This window comes from Triturus cristatus, chromosome 7 (assembly GCF_964204655.1).
Source record: "Triturus cristatus chromosome 7, aTriCri1.1, whole genome shotgun sequence".
Taxonomy (NCBI): domain Eukaryota; kingdom Metazoa; phylum Chordata; class Amphibia; order Caudata; family Salamandridae; genus Triturus; species Triturus cristatus.
The window spans coordinates 349,427,858-349,451,015 of NC_140590.1; the positions used below are offsets into that span (position 1 = coordinate 349,427,858).

The 23,158-nt window shown below is 44.7% G+C and overlaps 1 protein-coding gene across 1 annotated transcript in view; it reads left to right on the plus strand.

Moving 5' to 3' along the window:
- The first annotated feature begins 2,419 nt into the window (after window positions 1–2,419).
- LOC146809640 (cytoplasmic phosphatidylinositol transfer protein 1-like) overlaps window positions 2,420–23,158 on the plus strand; it is a 265,715-nt gene continuing 244,976 nt past the window's right edge. The window contains exon 1 of the mRNA XM_085616485.1: window positions 2,420–2,618. Within this exon, the coding sequence (XP_085472611.1) occupies window positions 2,571–2,618 (48 nt within the window). The 5' untranslated portion in view covers window positions 2,420–2,570. The remainder of the gene's footprint in view (window positions 2,619–23,158) is intronic.

Below are 23,158 nucleotides of genomic sequence, written 5' to 3' on the forward strand. Positions count from 1 at the left end.
TGCCCAGAGCGTAATATTCTGTATAAAAGAGAAGACTGGTTTTTGTTCTGGAGACTGCCTCATTCAGTTGCTAAGGCTTCTGTGCGACGTAGTCTCACTCATTTGAGATGTCTTTTCATATTTCAGCTTCTTTGCCAAGTTCTTTGTTATATTACCATGAGAGTGGAATTTTCAAATACCACAACAGGAAGTACTCGAAGTCATAGGGTGCTACCCCTGGCACCTCTGGGGTCTCAAAAATCAGAGTACTTCAAGAGACAAACAAAGGATCGGCCAAAAACAAAAATACCAACAATAATGATAAAGAACCAGTCATGAAAAATATAACATTGTTAAAGCAACAGCAAGATAATCAAATTCTACCGAAGAAACACTGCTACAATCCTTAAATACAATTAGAAGCTTAACACAGTCCAGAGAACCTGTGGAAGGGAAAAAAAAAACAATCAAGCGGTCAATGAGGAAGAAGGACCAGAAGAGTCCATAGCGACTGTTTTGCAAGAGTTAATGAAGCTTTGTAGACCTGTTGGATCTTCGTATGTTGTTGTTCTATTGTTATATGTAACTTTGAAGAGACACGGATGAAAGAGACCAAATCTAGCCCCTAAGGAGCGCAGATCAGCTCTCATGCCGAGGAATGCCTTGCGCCTGTTAGCTGTAGCTTTAGCATAGTCTTGCACAAAAAATAAGGATGAGCCGGACCATGTAATCCTCGGAGAAGCTCTAACTGCGGTGATCACTTTCATCAGATCTGTAAATTCTAAGAAGTAAAGAATGATGCCCCTTGGTTTCTGCGAAGGATTAGCTGGGGATGGGGCTATGAAGAGTTTTGAAAGATTCTCCACACATCCGCGATTCGCGGTAAAAAAAAAATGGCGGCCGCAGCAGGACGCGACCACAAAGGGGACTAGAACACATACTTGTTAGCAGTAAATGTAGATTTCATGGATGTCAAAACGATCCTCAGGTCGTCATCTGCAAAAATCCGTTGCCATTTCGAACCAGCTCGGTAGTAAAACAGGATTTCTCCGTAGACCTTCGGAGAGCCTCACCGGAGCGCCGCCATCTCCAACGGATGCCAAGCCACACGCCCCCCAACGGAAGACTCTAATTTAGCCCATGACTGCAGGTCCCAAACAGCTGCGTACTACGACCACTCTTCGACATCTCATAATGACAAGTATATATCTAAATCCGGTATTTGTAAAGTGCAAACTACTCCCCCCTAAGGGTCTCAAGGCGCGGTGGCTGCTGCTGCTAATATGGGATAACAGTAGCAAAGTCCATCCCAACAGGTCCCTCAACCACTTCTACCTCCAATCTATACCTTCTCACGACCATAACGCATTAACAATATTGTGTACAAAGGTAAAAGCAGAATCAGAGCACGCTTCCAACCCAGCAGCGGCCCGTGCAGGTAACAGCGGTGGGGGGATTTAGACAGACGACTGAGGGAAAATTAAATTTTTTTTTTTTCTTGTGGGTCGTCTGTCGAATCCCCCCCAACCCGGCCCCACCGCTCTTACCTCCATGGGCCACTGCAGTTTCAACCACCAACACCATACATTTTAAACAAAATGGCTCATAATGGACAACTCAGTGTGTTAACTAGCTGGGTGGACTATGAACATGAGAAGCGTCATAGAGGGGAGTGCAGAGCGGCTCACAGCTGTCAGTTTACTGAGGACCGTAAACCGTGACCCCGTCTCTGACACCGCTTCCTTCATCTCAACGTTAAGCGCTGCATCCCTCAACACACACCCCCACCTGGGAGGTCATCTCACACATGGAAACACTTCCTACACAGGATTAAAACAAAGACAACACACTTATAACCCCACACACTCTACACTGTATAGCAGTACCCACGTAGTCAAGCGCTTCAGCGCCCCACATAAGGGTAGGAAGCGCTATATAAAGGCTACAATACTGAGTCAATGAAGGATAGAGAATGGGATAAGGATCACAGAGGGAAGGAGCTGCTAAGGAGAGAGGGCTGGGGGGGGGGGGGGGCAGGCACTGCTGAGGGGAGAGAGCAGCAAGCATTGGGAAAGGCAAGGGTAGCAAACTGCTGCGAGTGAGGGGGGTGGGGGAGTCGAGGGAAAGGCAGGGGCGCGGGATCTGGTGCGGAGGCAGTGTCAGACAGGACAATGAGGCACACGCTCGGCTCGGGGAGCAGCAGCCAGCTCATCTGAGCAGAGGAACATGCGCATCTGATGAAATGCAGAGCGAGCACTTCCTTACAGGCGCTGCGGCGGAAGCCGCAGGTCTGAAACCGGAGCCCCCGCTAATCCGGATAAAGACCGCCTCGCGTGTTCCGGAATGTGCACTTCGGGCTGGTTCCTCGCCTTCCGCCTTGAAGGCAGGTCCCCGGACGGCGAGGGGGTTAACTTTCCAGTGTGTCTGTCTGTGTCTGAGTACAGTAGGAGGAGTTTTCCACTCCCAGTGCAAAAGGTGTGCTGGGCACAGCCCCTGCTTGCGAGGTGAGCCAAGCGCCGGGATTGTTTTGGATAAACTTTGGGGTTTTTGGAGCCGGAGCCGCCGCGTGAGCAGCAGGACTGCGGACAGAGATGCTGCAGAAGGAATATCGGATCTGCATGCCGCTCAGCGTGGAGGAGGTAAGACGGCGCTACTACGTAGCGGCGTGGGTTAACCGCTCACGGCTCTGATCCTTGTGCAAGTCAGTGGTTTGAATTCCCCTGGGCGACTCAGCCTTTCATCCTCCCGAGGAGGAGGGCTGGCCTTCGGCAATGCCGCCCAAGATGCATCTAGCTTTCGAGTAGGCAAGGGACTGGGATTTTGTGATGGAAAAAGAAAATGTAATTCATTGGATTAACGTGCTACTGCTGAGGTCTCGAGTCATGGTTCAAGTCCCAGTCGGTCCTCTGATAGAAGTGTTCGTGTCCACGCCTTTCACCGGATTTTACATACGGTTGTGGTCTGGTGCATCCGTCCAGTTGCCTGCATTGAAATGACACGAGGCTACCGTCTCCAGCATATCTGAGCATCGCTCGGGGCTCTTAAATGAAAAGCCTAGGTCTCAAGCGAAATTGACTACCCTTGCGCTACTTTTCATCCTTCCAGTGGCAATGCAATGCGTACCTTCAAAGGGCTTAACGCAGCACCTGTTATTTGCAGTGTTTGAAGCGTGCATTAGACTTATGCATACTAAACACTACATCTGCACTGTAGCCAGCTCATCTACCAGTGTCCAGAGCTGCTGACAAGCTTTCACCTCTACATTTATTTCACGCACACCTCTAGCCATGCACTGGCTGATGCGTCGGTGTTGTATTCGAGCGCGATGCAGGCATTACGCATTGAGCGGGAATCCTGCAGGCTGCTCGGATTCGGCGCCTCTGTGGACACGAGACGGTGTTTACAAATGAGCCTCGAGCACTGACAGTTGGCCCATGTCAGGCATGCCCAGCTCGCCAACGTCTGTTTTTTCTCGATGCATCCTGGTACTTGTAGTTTTCTTTATCATGCATCTTAAAGAACCCGGATGTTAGTATAAATTCGTAGTCTGTGACTAAAGAGAGATTTTTCATTTACTGAAAGTCCGGCCTATGTTTGCTTGACGATTGTGGCTGAAGGAGGCGGTCCTTCTAATAATTGCCTTCCCACTTGACCAATGCTTTGTGATCTTGGACAAAATACTTTTTCTGTTCTACAGATCCCATGCCTGGTTAAATCGGAGGTGCTTGGAAATGAGCTACAAACTGGTATTACGTGCTAAAGAAATGATTAACCATGACATGGAGTCACTTGGGAGCTCTGCGGGCAACATCTGCCGGAATTCCTGGCATTTTAGTCAGCATCCCTCTGCATGTTTGGGCCTGTCAGCCCTATAGAAAGACAGAACTGAAAAGGTAAGTCTCTTTGGTTCCTTAATGCAGTTACTGGTGTCTAGGGAGTCAGGACAAAGGTGGCCCACATGAGATGGGGATACATTGAAGGGCGCCATGAACATGCTGTGCCGTGAAAGACCGGCCCATGTTCTGCGCCTGTGTGAGGCCTGTGTGTTCTGGTACAGGAGTATCCATGCATAGTATGAAGTGAGTAAAGTGCGTGCATCAGGCGCAGGCCAGGTGATGTCTTCGATGTGCCGCGGATCTTCTGACTTCAAGAAGTACAGGTTCCTGTATTTACACATGAATATCCACCGTTCCTGTTTGAAAAAGTATATACTGCCTTGTTTGCAAATTCGTGTTTGAAAAAGTACAGGTTGTTGCATTAGCACATGAATATTCACCGTTCGTGTTTGGTTATTGCCACTGCACAAACAGCAGTGCGTTCACATTTCACAGGCCAAGAGAACTGTCTCTGCTTTTCAGCTTATGGTCGCCTTGCTTTCATGTCGCCCGAACCCCGCTATGTATTATTGGAGATTATGCGTGGTTATTCAACATTCAAAGTATTATGCACGAGAAAACCGACACCCTGCAGACCACACACTCATCACTGACATTTGTGAGGGGAAATTCCGCGGAGCCTACCCTACCAGGCCCCACCCTGTGGTAAAATCCACGAGCGGCAGACTAGTAAGGAGGCGAGTTGTGATGTGATTGTGCTGCCAGTGCCACTGGGTTCTTCATCCATCCACCCTCCAAGACCTAGACAAAGGAAGCGTTTGAGTAGGCTGACTAGGTGATGTTAAATTGTTGTCCTCCGTCTATTTTTATGAAATCTCCCTGTTTTGGGGTTTCAAAGTTTGGTCACTCTAGTAGTGGCCAAGTTTCCTAAGTCCATGTGTGATGTGTTGGTTCAGGCAGTTTTTTTCCTTTGAATCCTGGGACTTGTAGTCCTGTTTTATAATGTAATAAGCAAGACTACAAATCACAGAATTCAAAGAAAAAAATTCTGGGCGGGAGCAGCACATCACACCTATGGACATGGGGAACTTGACAGTGCTGCCTTCTACCAGAGCCCTCAAATTTCCTATGTCTGAGCATGAGTAGTTAATCCAATTTTATTGCTTTGCTTCCTGGGACTTGTAGTTCTGCTCATTTTATTATAAAGCCAGGCCTCCAAGTAGCAGAACACAAGCAGGAAACCTTGACAGGGTGAACCACACAAGCATACATCTGTGAGACTTGAGATTGTTGTACTCCCTGGTTATATTTAACTGGCACAGTTGTTGAAAGGCCAAGGCCGGAAGAGATGGGGTGAATACCAGCAGGACTCCTATGCAGCTACATTTGTCAGGGGCCTCTTTAGGATTTTTGGGGCCCGGTACAAAATACATTTTGGAGCCCCAGTTCACACAGAGAAAGAGAGAGAGTAGGTAGGTAAATATAGAGAGGTCACAATAGGCAGAGTGAAAGAGAGAGGTGTTTAAGAGGTGAAAATATGAGGTGGAAAGATAGAAGAGACAGAATGAGAGGTAGAGGGTGGTATAGGTGATGTGAAGTTAATAAGAGCAGAGTCGGACTGGGATAGAAAATAGACTCAGGCACCAGAATAAAATACCCCCCTACTCCCCCATTAGCGAATCAGATCGCTAGAAACGTGATCAATGATTGGAAATTGGGGCACTTTTGAACTTGCAAAGACCCACTGTATAGGTGTTTTGCAAGGTATGAAGACTGCATGGATTTAAGCTTGCTGCAGCCAATGTTTGTTTGAATAGCTAAGAAATCGACAGTAAATATCGGTCTAGCAGACCAAAAAACAGGTCCACAAGCAGCCTAAAAACTGGCCCTAACACAGGCCTTTCAGACCAGCCCGTCGGGAACTTACTGATTTCCTTATAGGGCAGCCTGACCCCGATTAAGAGAGACGGGTTGCCAGGGAGGTGAGGTACAGAGAAGTGAGGGTATATAGTGATTGTTAGATTTAAAGAGCTAAGGTACCACAAGATAGAGAGGTTGAGAAAAAAATAATAGAGAAAGCTGATTTAGAAAGAAAAGGGGGAGCTAGAGAGGAGTTAAGGTAAGCAGAGGGTGACATGATGAATACATTAGATGGAGGTAGAGAGAGAGGTGAAGAGGGGTGAGATCCTGTTGCCCCAGGGATTGGTAGAGAGACAGTCTGAAACACATGTGGACAAAGAGAGAGAGAATTGATGTGGTACAGAAACTGACAGAGGTGAAACAGAGACTGTTAACTTTACCAGGGTCCCCGATGGAAGGTGGGAGCCCCGGGCAGTTGCCCTCTATGCCTGTATCTGAAAACGTCTCTGACATTTGTGTTTGTGGGCAGACTTGGCATTCCCCATCCCAAACCCTTCACGTTCTTTACATATACACAGGTAAGGGCGGGGCGGGATACGGGGGGAAAGTCGACAGACGATGGGATAGGTCAAATAAAAAATAATAATAATACCATGTACCTTGCGTTTGTATGCAGCGACTGCAAGGTAAGCGTTTTTACTTATTTTTAATTTAATTTTACCTATCCCGTATTCTGTCGACCCGCCCTTCCCCACCCAGCCCTGGCCTTCACTAAAAAGAAGGGAGGGGATTTGAAAATTGCCAGTAACGAATCAGGGCCAGCAGTTTTCTTTTTATTCTGGAATTTTAGTGCTGGCTTTAAAGTTGCTTTAGAAAAAGTACAAACCCCAGAATTGAAAAGATAAGACAGGCCTGACTCTCCTACTTACACCTTCATTGGGAGAAGTAGTGAGCTCTCTGAAGATAGGGGTTAGCGGGTACCCCACCTGTTGTAAGAAATAATACAGTCCAAAGCAATCTTTAGAAAAGTCGCCTTGGAGTTGTCATCTCAGGCAGCTATGTCTTTATGGATTTTCCTCAGGAGGCTGCAATGATAGTATTCTAATGTAGCTTGCATGTCTGTCGATCTATCCTGCTGTGATGCCTAAGAGGATTTTTCAAAAGAAAAAGAACTTTTTTTACCACTAATAACCTTAGCTCCATGTGACAAATCCTTTTAAATATTTCCAAATAAAGTATACACACAGGAGTGAGATCCTGAAAAGTCTCGTGCTGATTGGTCAAGAGTGGAGGTCAAAGTGGTCTCCCTGAATTTGAATTCCCTCATTCAAATTCCCTTGGGTATTATTTGTAGTTTTGGTCTCCACTATAATAAAAATAACTTTATTAGTTATTTTTGTGTAGTGCTGACTCTGCTGAAAGGTCCCTTTAAATCACCGTGAAGGATGAGAGAAGCAGCCTTAGAGGAGGTCAGGTGAGGAGAACATTGCTCCATCTCTGGGATGTTTCCTGAGGGCCTGCCAGAGGTGCTGTGTCAGAGCTCTCCTGAACCACAGGCAGTCAGCGCTGTAAGGTAACGCGTTTAAAGGGTTTTATCAGCCTCGCGGGCATTGCTGACTGTCACCAAGACGAGTGGAAGGAGAGTGCAGAAGGTCATGAATCCGACCATTGCCTAGTGTACAAATAGTAAGCTTCTCAAACACCCCATCCATCGCTGTGGTGAGGATCTGTGGTGCCAGGGGGGTTCAAAAGAGGAGGGGGGGGGGGGTGCATCCAACCCCCAGAAAGCGCTGGTGTGGCTGTCGGACAAAAGTGAAATGCCCCAGAAAAAGTGACAGCATTTATCCACATGATCAGCAAAACTCAGCTTTTCGTTTTGCAAACCAAAATAGAGATGTGTTACTTTCCTGCCATCTTTAAAGTGACATGATCTGAAAATCCCTAACCATGGCCTTAAATGTGAACTGATTCCAGTATGCCCTACACCTACGGTATCGAACAGGCCCTGCCCTAAAAAAGTTACTAGCACTGTCTGCAGCCACACAAAAGTCAATGTGGGTTGCTTATGTATTTGTGCCTACATGATGAACCTCCACAAAACTAAAAAAACAAAATAAAGTTTTTACAAGGTGAGAACACAAAAAACAGCTGCTTGAGGACCGTGCCCAGTGGGTACTGTGGCTGAACCATGTACTCTTTGGACACATTTGCTGGCGGTAGTCAATGAGTGAGACCAGACAGTCTGTTAATGTCACATCTTGTGCCCAGTGCCCGCTGGGTAGAGCCGTAGGTGCAGTGTAGCAAGTTGCTGGTGGTAATGGTACTAGCACAACGTATGCTTAAATGCAGTGAGTCTTAGTGCACCTGGTGACATTACATGTTGCTGCCTGCTTCCCAAGCAATGCTTTGTGGTGTTTTTGGGTAAATTTGGCACCACAGTGGACCCCCTAAAACTGCTTCATTGTGGAACTGTTCCTGCAATTGACAAGGACATTCAAGGCTAAAATTCATAGGGATGACGTTGTTCATTATATCTTTCCAGGTTTTGGAAACGTGGAAAAAGACCTAGCTGCTAACCTTTTCATGATATTCATATAAACTATCGAGGGATTCTGTACAAATTTAGAAAACACTAGGCCTTTTGTTTCACTGTCTTATCATGTCACCTGGGCCTTCCAATGGCATTAAAGCTCCAAAACAAGATACAAGATGAGGTTTGAGGAAAGATAAAGGGTAGTGCCTTCTTAGTAGATCAGCGTCAATAAATAATAGACGTCTGGAGAATGCTCGGATAAATATCACTTATTTGGTTTTATTTGTGTTTCTGTAGATAAGGTGCAAGTATAGATTGTGAAGAGAAAAGCCAAAAGCCGACACGTGTTTCGCCCTAGTGGCCCATTGGCCGTGGGCTTTTTCAAGGCGTTGCTTCATTATCATCAAAAACTTCCTTTGAAGGTCGATTGCTTCGTCTCTGCGGTCTTGGAGAAAAGTCCAGAACTTTCCACCCAAACAGCAACTTAAAAAGATACAAGATGAGTTGGAGGCAAGCATATAAACTAGTGTGACCACTAAAAAGCCATTATTCGAAAACGGCATTAGTTGCTGAAATAGGCGAAAGGAATTCAATACAATACAATGGCATCTGTAGAGCATGCAGCTACTCCCGACAGAGCGTCTGGGCACTAAGAGCAGGACCGCTGTAGAGAAGAGACGAGCATCCTAAAACCCACCTAAGCATCAAACAGGTGGGTCTTCAAGCCTTTCCTATTCAGCCTCCTGTTTTCGCTTTTCAGTTGTGGATCCAAAGTGCATCACAGGGAGTAAACCTTCAATTTGTTTTTGACTACTGATACCTGCGGGATAAACTCTTTGTAGTTCTAATATATGTAACTCAAGACATTTTTGCTACCCATCGATATTCTCTCATTTACCGAACTTAAGCACAGCTAATTTTGGCTCATCAATCCATTTCCTTTTCTGGAATTGTGATAAGTGCCTCAAAGTTACTGGTATGGTACCACGAGATGTTTATGCATATGTGAATGTCAAAAGTATAACCATAAAATCCACTGTCATGTTCTTCAAGTAGATTGTGAGTTGAAGGGAACTGGAACAATATCAGTGGGATACCACATTCCTGTGGGTGTGTAAGAGAAAGACACTAGTAAGAAATCCTTCTTTCTAATTAGCACAAATGAGGTAAACCAATATTTGACTTTGTGCGACTTTCCTGCAAAAAAAACTACCCCTTGGCAAGAGGATAATGGTTCAGTCCATTCCCTGGAGATAAAGAAACTTGGCATCCTATTGGATAGTGAGTATGGGCTCTTTGCCTAAATCTGTTTAGTTTCTTTGCTTGCTTCTTCCATCTAGTCACCCTGAGATAACTTAGTTTTGATTTCAACTCAAGTTGCGATTATTGATTCTGACTTTACATATGGAAATACCCATCATTTGAGCTTGCTGAAAGTTGTTATTTGGTGTCTTTGCTGTGCTTGTCAATGTACCCATGCATCTCATTTGTTAAGATCTGCACATTGATTTCTATTGTAGGTAGTGTACAATTCAAGCTGTCGTGCACCTCCCAGGGAGTAAATAGCACCGCCAGACAAATGCTTAAGGCATAGCATGACTTTGTTTAAAAATATCTCTACTTGTGCATTAGTCGTCAGCACCATCCTCTAATTACCTAGTTCTGAGAAAAGCAGGCCATGTATTCAAAGTGATGGCACCTCCTCCATGGAACTGTCTTCTTGTGCTTTTCTACCTTACTTACAGCTTATTCCTAGTTTACAAAACAGCATAAACATGGCTATCCTCTCCATGCCCTTGTGATGCTCCGTCAGCGAATGTCCACTTGCCTCTGATTCTACTTATTTTAGGGACTGGTGGCTCCAAAAAATCTATTTGCTCTCATGTGTTCAGAAGAACCGCACGTGACATAACTGGGGACTGGCAGAAGCACATAGTGTTGAATTCAAACATTTCAGTGGCAACCATAATCACAAATTATCAAATAACTTCCTGAAACACCTATTCATCTGAAACATTTTCAATTCTGACTTGCAATAAACTTTCATCATAGTGCACTTGTTAGACGTGTCGGCCTTAGGATGGGCTTCTCCCAAACGTTTTGCCTGTTTGCCTCAAATTTTGCTGATCTGTTTTAGTTGGTTTTAGGATTCTGGGCACTTCAGCACTGCTAACCAGTGCTAAAGTTAATGCGTTTTCTCACTAAACATGGTTTGATTGACTCATCATGATGTATTTAAAGTGCACTCTATGTGCCCAGGGCCTGTAAATCAACTGCTATTAGGAGACCTGCAGCACTGATTGTGCCACCTACCTAAGTAGCCCTTCAAAGTATGTCTCAGGCCTGCAACTGCAGTGTCTGCACGCGCAATTTACACTGCCATGTCAACTTGGCATTTAAACCCCCTTGCCAAGCCTTAAACTTACCTTTTATTACACATACGTCACCCATACTGTAGGCCCTAGGTAGCACATAGGGCAGGGTGCCCTGTAATTGAAAGGTAGGACATTACTTTTAAGTTTTACATGTCCTGGTAGTGAATCGACCCCTACCCCCCCCCCCGTTCGTTTTTCACTTTTGTGAGGCCTACCCCTCCCATAGGTTAACATTGGGGATTCCTTGTTACATCTAATAAGTATAATTCCCAAGTGGAAGTGGTAGATCTGTCATGTTTAGTACCTATGGAATTGTAATGATAACCCCTCTTTAATGGTGAAGTCGAATTTATTATAACAGTTTTTGGCATTTTTCTGCTCTTAGCCCTGCATGCCTGTTGCCTGCCTCCAATACACATCTATGGTGGGTGATAGCTGGGCCTAGTGCATTCCAGGTAGAAAAGCCACACACAAATGGAGCTTAGGTGTGACTGATGAGCCATCCTGGGTAGGATGGGAGGGAGGAGCTTGGCAGATAGGACTGCTTAATCCCCTGTAGTGAGTCTAGAGACAGGGCAGGAAATAAGGATCTCTTCGCACTTCAAAGCCCATCTTTGAAGTGACCCCCCCCACCCATTCAAAGTCACCACTCAGTATAAAAACTGGACTTCTTACCCTACCACTTCAGTACACTTCTGCACCTGTGGATACTCTGCCAGGAAAAAGGACTGCTCTGCTGCTGAAGGACTGACACTCTGCTGAACCGCTGCACTGGAAGAAATGTTTTTCTGCTGTGCTGCCCTGCCTGTTGCCCCCCTTGCCTGGGTGAGAAGGACTGGTCCTACACCACTTGAACCCAGAGTGACTCCAAAGGCTAGTCTGCTTGCCTCCTCTTTGAAGTCTCAGGGCCACAAAAGACTTCCAACCACTCTACAACCAGAACATAAATTCTGCCATCTGAGAGTCTTGCCCCGCCAAGTGGTACCAATCCAGTCTTAGGCCCATGGAAGTGGGTATAAAGTGCTTGCAGCTGCCAGAACTCCTGCATCAACGACATTGCACTGATCAGAACTGGCGCATCTCCCACTATGCCGACGCATCTGTGAGGATCCCGTACATCGCTTGCCAACTGCGTGATGCATTGCCATCAGCTGGAAGATCGACGCAGACGCATTGCCTGTTTGCCACTCATATCTCGGATCCGTTGATGACACAACAAGGTACTTTGCTGCGGAGCAAGGCTGGTCCTTGTGTCTGACCCATGCTCTATTGTGGTTAGCCTGAACTTTTGACTTTGTCCCTGTCAAGCACGACCAGATACCCCCGGTTGGTGCTCTGTTCTTTTATGCACAATATTTCAAGATATTCTTTAAAAATTCGTAACTCCTGTTCAACTTATTGGAATTTTGTTGTTTTTGGCCTTGTTTTGTTCATGAAATTACATTAAGGTTTTCTAACCAGGTATGGTATCTTTTTGTGTGTTGTTTTCACTGTGTGAATTCTTGCTCAAATACTTTGCACATTGCCTCTTGAGTTAAGCCTGTCTGCTCTGTGCCAAGCTACCAGAGGGTGAGCACAGGTTAATTTAAAGTGTGTTTCTGACTTACCCTGACCAGGATTGTGGTTCCTGCTTGGACAGGAAGCATACCTCTGCCAACCAGAAACCCAATTTCTAGCACACCTGTAAACATCATAAATATTATAAAATACTAAAATGTAACAGTATCAAAAAGGTAAACAGAAAAACACAATTATAAAAACACTCTTGTAATAAAAATCAGTGAATAAAAATTGGGGTGACGGGCCAAACAGTCATTTTATACTACATCTATAACAGGACTTAATAACCTAGTACTACTATGTCAGTACTGCCCACAAGGGGACGTTTTCTTATTATTTCTAGGGCAGGCTCCAATAGAGCATGGAGAAAGAGTAACTAGGGAGAGATGAGCGCAGAGCAACATCAAACAAAGGAAGTGGAGAAGGAAATTGAGACCGTGAAGGCGGCCATGCGGAGGAGAACAAGGCAAGGAGGAGGATGATGCAAGAAGGAGGGCCAAAAAGTGGGGGGCACTCAGGGTTGAGATATTGGCATAAGGAAGAAAGATCATAAAGCCTGAAGGAAAGAGAAGCCAAGAGATGGAACAGGAGGTTTTGCCTCATGGCAGAAAGGAGTGAAAACTTGAGAAAAAAAGATATAAAAAATATATATATATGAATTTTGTTAATGCACATAAAATGCGTACAAATGAAGTAAATCAAGTGAAAACACAAACGAAATAACATCAATCGAAATTAAAACTTGGAAACATAACCATATTCCGCTCCCGTCACCTACATGCCAAAAGAACTCCCACTCCACACCCAAAAGGGCTCAGACCGCATGCCTGGCACAGAGCCAGACTGTTTTTCTCTAGTTCATAACTTTACTTGGTGTTTGATTGCGCGGGTCCTAAGACCAACATTTGTAGACTCGTTATTCGGAAGGAAGTTGGTGGGAATCGTTATTGTTCCGTTGCTTGAAGGTTGTAGTTTGGGAGTAAATCAATTCACTAAAGGGGACAACCCATGACTGTTTAAGATATCGGGTAGTAGTCCTAGCTGCAGCAAGGAATTCACCAACGCAACTATAACCCCGCTATAGGGAGCCGTACAGTCTCATAAGTTGTGAATGTGATTGGCATGGCTTCCCCGGTGATGTAAGATGCATGGTCTGTTGACCTTGAGCTATGGTGGTGAATCTTCACGCAGGACCGGGAAATGGGATAGGACAGAGGGATGAGCGGGAGTGGCGCGGTTTACTAACATACTTTCCCATTTCTGCATGTGGCATGATGCTATCTAAAATTAAGGTCGTGTTTACTGAATTTTAGACCAGAGATGCAATGCTGAGTGCAGTTGAGACATTTTTACGTTTACATTTTCAGCTTTCTCGGTTTTGAGATATACTTTGCTAGAGTATGAAATGAGTGCAGTTTCTATTTTTTAGGTGTTGGCTAGAGACAGTTGTCGCTGTCTTGAGACAGTTGTCGCTGTCTTGTCAAACTGATGTGACAAATATAACCATGCATACAAAATAAGTACATATATGCAAAAGGCTAACCAAAAGCCCCTCTATGTATGTGCATATTTGTTTGTACACTTCAGGGACTTTATTTTAGCAGGGCTTTTTTCTTTGCTCTTTATTTTTTTATATTTTTTTGTTATCCTTGTGTGTTTAACCTGTGTCTTCAGGGTACAGAAATTAAAATGAATTCAAAGACAATCAATAATACTTTTTCTTCGTACCTGTAACAATCACAACGTAAACAATTTTCTATACGTGTTTTAAGTACACCGCATGCTATGTAGCACCTGGACTTGTAAAAGTACATCTTTAGGCGGGAGCATGCTTTCTTTTTTTCTTTTTTGTTTTGTTTTTCTTTTTGTTTCTTCTTCTTTTATTTATGCTTGCTATAAATAATAAAACACATTTGAACTATTGCACCAGCTTGCAAACGCCAGACTTATGGGCTTTGCCAAGGTTTCAATGTTGGATGCTCGCTCTAAATGTCTGCAGGGATAATGTTAGTGCTCGCTAGTGACTCCTGCCAACTGCTTTTAACCCTTTTGCAATATATTTGTAAAAATCGCTCTGGACATCTTGACTACATTAGGGCGGTTTGTTGGACACATTTTTACTGGAACAGACCACGAGAGGCTGGCGAGTCCTAGATCGCCAGCAGTAATGAATAATTCATGCCTGCTTCCTGCCCAAGCTCTTACTCAACCGTTTGCCTTGAAAAAGCATTTTGCACTTAAGACTCAAAGCAGTTCTTTATGGAAGTCTTTTTCCCTCCAGCAATTTCGCAGCACAAGCAAAAAGCTTTATTATCTTCAATGGAAAAAGTCCCTGTTGCAGGGAAACCTGTGTGAGTTAGTGAACTCCATGGAAGAGTCTTTTCACCGGTGTGGTTTTGTAAGTGTCGGGGTGTGGCGAATGAGGAAAGCGTGCAGCTACATGCCTTGCCGTGAAGTAACCTTGGCCCGTCAACCCTTGGGAAGGTGCCCTATACACTGGTGTGTTCTAGTTTAGTGGGCAAGGACGGTAATTTTATGTGCTCACGTGACTCTACACAGCGATGGCAAGTCGCCCCATGACTGCTACCAGTCGTCCTTCAAATGACGGGGTTTTGTAATGCATTGTGGTTCTTGTAGTCCTCAGTTTTGATAGAGTAGAAACAAACCACACACGCATGAATGTAAGGAAGAAGACAGTGCTGAGTAAGATACACACACTAGATTTAGAAATAATCTGAGCTGTGCGTGGTCTTTGAATTGGCCTTTCCATGAGTGAGTTTGTGGTAATCTTCCCTGCAGCAGCCTCTCAGGGATACATTGCAAAATGTTTTTCATCAGTCCCCTGTTCGATTGCCCTAACGGAGTGACTCTTCTAGTGTTTTAAACCATGTCAAATATCTCAGAGCGTGATTCGGGTAGAAATGTCTGGCTTCTCGCCCCCTTCCTTCCACAGGGAGTCGCATCCTCCCATGTATTCTTCTTTGTCTCTCTTGGGAGTTTGTAGCTGGAGGCTTCCTTGGTTTTCCTAAAAAGAGCATCAGTGCACTCCTCAGCATCCTTCTATATCCACAAGCTTCTTATCACTAAGAGAGAACAAGGCATATTTAGGACATGAATCTGTCCGCCCACAAAGGTATTGTTGCCCTTTATATATTTATTTAGGAGCGGCTCTCCACTGGACTTTGATTCTGCTTCAGTAAGAGCACTAATTCTATATTTAAGTAACATAACTAATTTTCTATTTTAATTCTTAGAATCCCTACAAAAGCCTCGGCAAAGTATGTATCTGGTTCTCTGAACTGGTTCAGTTTGAAATGATCCAGAATGTCCTCTTACCGCTATCCCGTGGGCTTCCCACCTTGTCCCATCCCATTCTTTAGTGTCTCTTCATGGCGCCTTCGCCAGCTCCCTGTATTGGTTTGCAGTCACTCCTCTCCTCATCCCACTGCCACATCTCTGGTGTCTTTCCCCTCCTAAAACCAGATACTTGTGCTGCCAGCCTTCCACCAGCTCTGATGTCAGAATGATGTTTTTGTCAAATTACCATATAAGCTTTACTCATATGGAGGCTCCATTGTGAGTCTAATTATTGAATGAGTCCAAAAATGATCATGTTTGCTTATGAATTACATTCTAGGGAAATCACCCATGTTTGTGTCACTAATCCTTGGTAGATTTCCATATTTAACCAGCCTCATTATTCTTGCATTTAAGCCTATACAATAACCTCGTGTGACACACCAACCACTAGAGATCGCCTCTTCCTTCTTGCCCATCACGCTCTCAACATATAACGAGCCTTGCACCAGGTCTAGTTGACCTCTTCCTCTCACTCACCATGTAACCAGCAGCACTGTGCCCAATAACTGTATCTGAACCGAGGCCCAGGTATGTAAAACACTTACCCCACATGCATACGTAAAGCAATATCCTTCATGATGACTAGCCCAACTCATCCTAGATGTAGTTTCCCTTCCCTTCAAAATATTATCACGAATACATAAGTCATAAACCTACATCCCGGCCTTACGTGCACGTGCAGAGACAGACAGACACACACACACACACCTTGCTCTGTTTTGACAAACATTACAATATTTATTATTTATATATCTATTGAGCATGCTGTCGCTGTAAGACATCGCTGTGCTGTCATAATTAACTACTAGCAGAATCCACCACCTTTTTTTGCACAACTCTCTTACAACTATACATAAAACAGACACCTGGAGACTTCAAACTCGGTTTTTCCCACATCTAGAGAACACATTCTCTTCTCTCAAATGAGGCAAAGACACTCTGACACATATTATCCTGGAATTTCAATCCAACTCCCCCAGCTTCCTGCCCACTCTGTTTGACATCACTCATTCGTCACCTTCCAGATAGCACATTCATCGCTGTCTGCAAGTGTCCATCTACCAAAGAACATGAAAACTGTATATATGTTCCAACAAGCCTTGCCATCCATCCATATTCTGACTCATCCACCCTACATTGCTGAGAAATTCACTAAATTACCTCCACCACGTTCAAAACGGTAAAAACAAAAACCTCAATCTAGGAAGAAATTGCTTTAAAAGAACTTCATGGTCAATAAAGCCCAACTCAAATTCCTTCCCCAAAAAATTCCTCATAACAATTAAAAAATATAAAGGCCAATGAAGTAGACCAATGCCGTTATCTACGCGCTTCTGTTGTTGATTGGTGTCTGGCTGGGTTAGATTAGTTGAGTTTGTTCAGTTCTTAGTTTCGGAATGGATTGTGTAGATGACTGTGAAAGTAAAATCATACGTATATGAGTCCTTTCCTGGGATTACTATAGATTAGTATAGATTACTAATATATATATATATATATTTTCCACCAAATGCCACAAACGCTACTGTGCTCTGACCAACAACAGGCAAGTATCCGCAGGTGCTTTGTTTGGTAACTGGTTGCTGCTCAGAGCACAGTAGGGCGATGGACTAAGTCTTCAATGTGCCACATTGGTGAGTAACATATTGGACATGCAAATGTATATATTGGTGCTCTGAACAACTCGTTTCTACTAAGTGACTATCATCACTGAAATTAGATTTATGAGTATTAAGGCACACTAACTGAGAGATTATGAATGAACTATGCACCTCAAAATGGCGGACTGACTAAATAGATAACATTGAGCATAATGCAGTCAGTTTTTTCTCACAGCATTTTTTCCTGTCCAATGAAGAGAAGACAGGAGTGTTTTAAATGTGGTGAAATGGTTCATGGGCACACTATGGCATTGGGAAAGGCATAGTTGCTACACGTCTCCGCAGAGTGCTCCGTGAGTTCCTGTAATGGGAATTTGGGGGGGGGGGGGGGGGTGTTGTGTGTGTGTGTGTGTGTAATATAATATAATATAATTGTTTTGTATGTCATCCCGATTTTGATCCAATGAGTGCTAGTCCTCTATTTTTGGAAGGCTATTATGCCTGTTCCCACCGAGGTAAAATGTAAATTGATACTTGTATAGCGCACTACTCACCCGCAAGGGTCTCAAGGCGCTTGTACGAATACCGCTGTGGAACCCATCCTGGCTTTCCCTGTGAGGCGTCCACTCCTTGGCACCCTCAAGGTGGAGGCCAGGCATCCTTAGCGTTGTGGGGGCCGTTGTGGAGATTAAGCAAGCTATTGCCCAGAGTTGCAGAGTGGGACTCCATGATTGGAATAGGCACCGAGGCGAGAATTATCAGGTCCGTGGAATTTTTGAGCCCAAGACCCGTTGAGGCGGGGAATTGAACCCTGGTCCCGGGCTAGACCTCTGCATCAGGGTCTGCAGCTCTAATCATTGAGCCACACTTCTCCACGAGGTCTCTTTTGAGGTCACATGGCAGGCCATGCCCCAGCCCTATTGGCTTTGTAGAGGGCCAAGTCTGGTGGCAAAGCCTCCAGTGTGACAACAGACTAACCCGCCTCTGCAAACCTGACATCTCTATGGTTATGCATGTAACAGTGACAGTGTTAGCATAACTCTAAGAGAACGCTTATTTATTAAGGACATCAGTTGTTATGTTTGATAATTACAATAAACTAAACAGATAACATTTTGGTCAGATGCTTAAGCCAGGATTAGGAGGAACATCGAGAGAGGGGCTGTGTTCATAAATATCTTTTGATTTTAAAAGCACCTGCTGTTTCCTTTCGTGCCCAGCAGTTTTCAGGCAACAATAAAAATGTGGAAAATAACAAAGGTGTTTAATGTTTCTGCTGGAGAGAGATCAAAGTTTTGTCTAGGAGCACTTTTGACATCCCCTAAAGTAGCACAGAGTGTCAATATGCCTGCTGCAAAGAACGTGTAAATGCAGTTCACAGAACAGTAATCTCCATTATGTTGTGTAACATGTCCTATAGACTTATTTACACACATAGGATGTATTGCCTCTGTATAATATGTGTGTCATGTAAAGTGCTAGAACACCCTAGGGTTGGTATGAGTACCATTATAAAACAAAAGAAATGCATGTGAGAGATAGGCTGTGGAAAGATGAGTGGCACTGTTGGAAGTTGGTAGTGAGGAAATATGTGGAGAAGGAGGTCACAGGGGATGAGGGGGGAAGGGGTGCCACAAAAGATTGTGGCTTCAGGTGCATCTAACTCTAAATCTGGCCCTGATTAGAACCGATATCCCCAGGGTCATAGAGTAGCCAAGTAGACACTGTTGCTAAAGTTCACAGCCTCTTTAACAATAAGCTTAACTCCTTTGTTGGTTTCATTGTCGCCATCTTCTAAGTTAGCCACTCATAGGACCAACTATCAGTTCTCTTTTGTTTCATTGACACTCTTCACCAAGATCCCAGGTTGATTTGGTGTTTTCCTCTGTTGGAGTGACTCAGTAACTTGCGGTATATAGCATTCCGTTATGAAGAGCAAGCTCAAACGGTCCTCGATTAACCCGGGAAAGACAGCGAACTCACGTGGAGACGACTGAATGGTAGAATACGGCTCCAGAGGCATTAACATACCCAGGGAATTTGGAAATAGGACTTTGAAGGAAAAGTCACGCTGTCTCACCGGATTCCTAGAGCCCTGAAGAAGCCCATAACTGGGTGGGAATTGTTGGCTGTGCTGAACTGTTCTTTTCAGTCAGAAGACTGAATAAATAAATTACAAGAATAAATAAATTACAAATCTAGAAAAAGACCTCTCTGTTCATCTATTTGTGTTGATCTCTTAGCACACTGCTTCTGCTTATGGCTTTTGTGAAGTTGCCTCTCTATTGCGCTAAAAGCTTAAAATACTCCATTGTTGGTTTCATTGAAGCTATCTTCTAAATTTGCCACTCAGAGGACCAACTATAAGTCTTCAACAATGTGTGTCTCATCTTTCAGTGCTCTTATGTTTCATTGACGCTCGTCACCAAGATCCCAGGTTGATTTGGTATTTTCCTCTGCTGGTGTGACTCAGTAACTTCCGGTATGTAGCATTCCATTATGAAGAGCAAGCTCATACGGTTAAAGGACAGGACTTGGTGTTAGGGTGGTATGGCATACATATTCTTTGACGGGCATTAGCTCTGTATGGGATTTCTCTCTTACACTTCAAAGGAAAGCTCTAGCATGCTCCTCTATTAGTGCCACACTCTGGTGCTTCAAGATGAGTGCTACATGCACAACATTCCACGCTCCCAGCAAGCGTTCACTTGAAACAATTACACTCTAGTGCTTTCCCATAGTCACTAACTTTAGTAATATTCCAGCATGCTCTCAAACCAGCTTTGTACTCTGGCTTGTATTAAAACTAATGTTACGCTACCATGTCCCATAATCAGCAAACTAGTGCTGCGATCTATCGTCCTCCCATAGTCAATGTTCCATTCTAGTACACTCTCAAAAGTATCCGACACTCTAGCATGCTTACTCACCAATCAGTCTTACACTGTAGCATTCTTCTAAATCCGCGGTAAACCCTAGTATGCAAGTGGGGGACTAAGACCATCCTGTTAATCATGTGGTGGACATCCTGGCCCACGGAGACTGCAGACACCATCTTAATCCTCATACGTATAACTAATATAACATATAATACATAACTAATGCCTATGGTACAACTCTTCAATGATTTTGAAGCATTCGCTTCTAACAGGAAAAGTCTGTTGGGCTCAGCTGGAGGGGTGTCTCACTAGGGTGGCTAAGTATTGCTGGGATAAATATGTTACTCCTCGTTGCGGCTCGGTGCTTTATGCTACTGCCTTGCCACTGTGGATGCTACTTGTATTTCGCGAGATTGCTGTTGGACACAACACAGGCACGTGGACGTAGGTGAACATTCTCACATATGGAGATCTGTATGAACACCAACTTCTGATGTCTTTCCAAGACTTACAGAAGAGGTACAAAATTCATGAGTGCCAATGTTTGATGTATAACGCGTTGGTGGCGGCTTTTGGGCTGAGTATGGGCCAGAAGGTGCAGAACATGCTACATTCTCGTTGCTCCAGGTGCTGCTGGGTCATGGATCTTGTAGGTGTGTGTTGTAAATGGAAAATACACAAGCCGGGTGTATAAACAGGATATCTTTATTGTAGCTTGGTTCCAGGATAGATGAGTAGAAGGGTACAAGAAGAAGAAGCGTAGCCCCACCAGGAGGAGCCTCCCAGCTGCTCAGCCTGCATTCACCAACTGACGGTCCACACACACACACACAAGCACCCAAACATTCTATGAGGTCATCACACATTCCAGCGGAGCAGTAGGGAAGAGACTAGAACTTGTTTATGACACATCCTCTTTCCCTTAGGGAACTAAAACAGCAAAGGAGTGCAACAGTGGAAATATCATTATACACGATACATCAGAAGTAGAAGAGAATAAACGTCGGAGTAAGAACATCATTATGAAGAGACCAGAAGGAAGAAACATTCTAGAGTATACACAAATGAAATGTACATACACAATACCAGAAGATACTATATGAATGCATGCATGCCCCATCCTCCTCCCTTGGGGAAGAACACATTTTTTTTAGGGCATGCCTTAGGGACACTCACTGCTCCCACAACCTCCCCGAAGATGGGTATACTCTAGACTTGAAAACAAGGCTGGGGTGCTAACTGCCCCCACAACCTAAAGAAAAGGAACATTAACCTCCCCCTACCAGGGTACACCGTAGAGTATGCGTCACTCTAGAAAACTCAAATGGAGCATTAACTGGCTCCATAACCTCCCCAATGAAAGGGTACACTCTATGTTTGAGAATATGACTAAGGCGCTGACTGCTCCCCACAACCTACATTTAACATAAAATAGGAACACTAACCGCTCCCACAACCGCCCCAAAAATGGGTACACTCTTTGCTTGAAAATTAAACTGTAACTGGAATAGGTGTACATAGCAGGGTACACCATACTCAACCTCCCCATATCAGGGTACACCATAGGGTGAATGTCACCCTAGAAAACTGACCTCCCCAGGGGAGGGTACAACCTCCCCATACCAGGGTACACCACAGGGCATAAAACGCCAAGACAACAATTGACTTCCCCATAGTAGAGTACCTTGTAGGGTATACGTCACCCTAAACAACTGGGTACTAACAATCCACACAACCTCTCCATACCAGGGTACACCGTAAGGGTATCAGTTACCCTAGAAAACTACAATCTACACAACAACAGACTTCCCCCCCCCCCCCCCCCCCCAAAAAAAACTGGGAACCAACAACCCACACAACCTTCCCATACCAGGCTACACCATAGGGTGAACATCACCCTCGAAAACTAAATAGGGGCACCAACCACCCCCACAACCTAACAAAAAAGAGAAGAACCAGCACTGGGGCCCTAACCACCCCACAATCTCACGTAATACCCCAAAAGGTCAAGATGAAAGGGTACACGCCTCCCCCCACAAAACAGTATTTAGTAATTAAAAAAACCAAAAGAAAGTCTTTCACTCCGGTGAGCGATCTCTCACCCGAGGTCTCCACACAAACTCCAAGCGGCTGCGGCATCCAATGCGATGTAGGGAAGACAAGGCACCAGAGACTCTTCAGTGTGTTCTGGCCAATCGTCACTGACAACGAAGAGTTATAGCAACTCCACCGTTTAAGTGAAGTACAACACACAGTTTGAAAATCCACCACGGGATGGAAGACCCAAAGGATCTATTTTCTTTATAGCCAAGTGTGCAACGTCGTCTTAAAGGAACAAATCATGCCTTCAAAGTCTATATGCCTCAAATCCTGTAAGTCAAGCAGAAAAACAGCACCTTCTTATCTCATGAGGACATAACCTTCAGTCGAGTGGAACATTTTGCCGTTCACTCAACTTTATTGGCAACGCGGTTGGCAAAAAGGTGCAAGGGGTGTACAAGGCTGGAAACAGTGAATAATTTCGGAGTGAACCACCAAACGCAAGATGGCGACACGCAGCGTACGCTGCACCGGGTGGCTCTCGGCCCGTTCGTGCTCCCCAAACGTCCATAACAGCAGGAAACCTTGCCAGACAGCAGACGTCAGGAAGATCGAATGGAGACATGCCAGAAGAACTGGAATCAGGTACGGCTGTGCGCGCTCTTTCCTTTATATGCAGACAATGCACAGCTCAAATGGGTGACAACGGTTCAACTGCCATGGTGTAACCGTAACCACTTAGGGCAACAAAATCGGCAAAAAAAGTACTCACAGTTAGTAAATAATACCGCGCTAGTAGTCTCTAACTGAAGTTTGTGCGGTGCCGATTTTCCCCACAACACGTAGCTCCCTTTCCTCTGGAGTGCCAAGGAGTAAACAACACAGTATCCTCAGCATTCACTTCAGTAGCCACTCTCCACAGGTTTAAACCAAAAGCCTCTGCCTATTTTTTTCCAAGTGTAACGCCTCACAGGGGTGCCGGTTTTCCTCAGCACACGTCGCTGTTGCCAATTCCTAGGCACTAGTTGCTACTGCTAATCCAAATCAGTAGACTGTCTCACGACTGTAGTAAGGACAGCAGGGCAGGAGTAACACTTCCAAGGCAGCAGGATGACAGTAATCTCCACAGAAACTG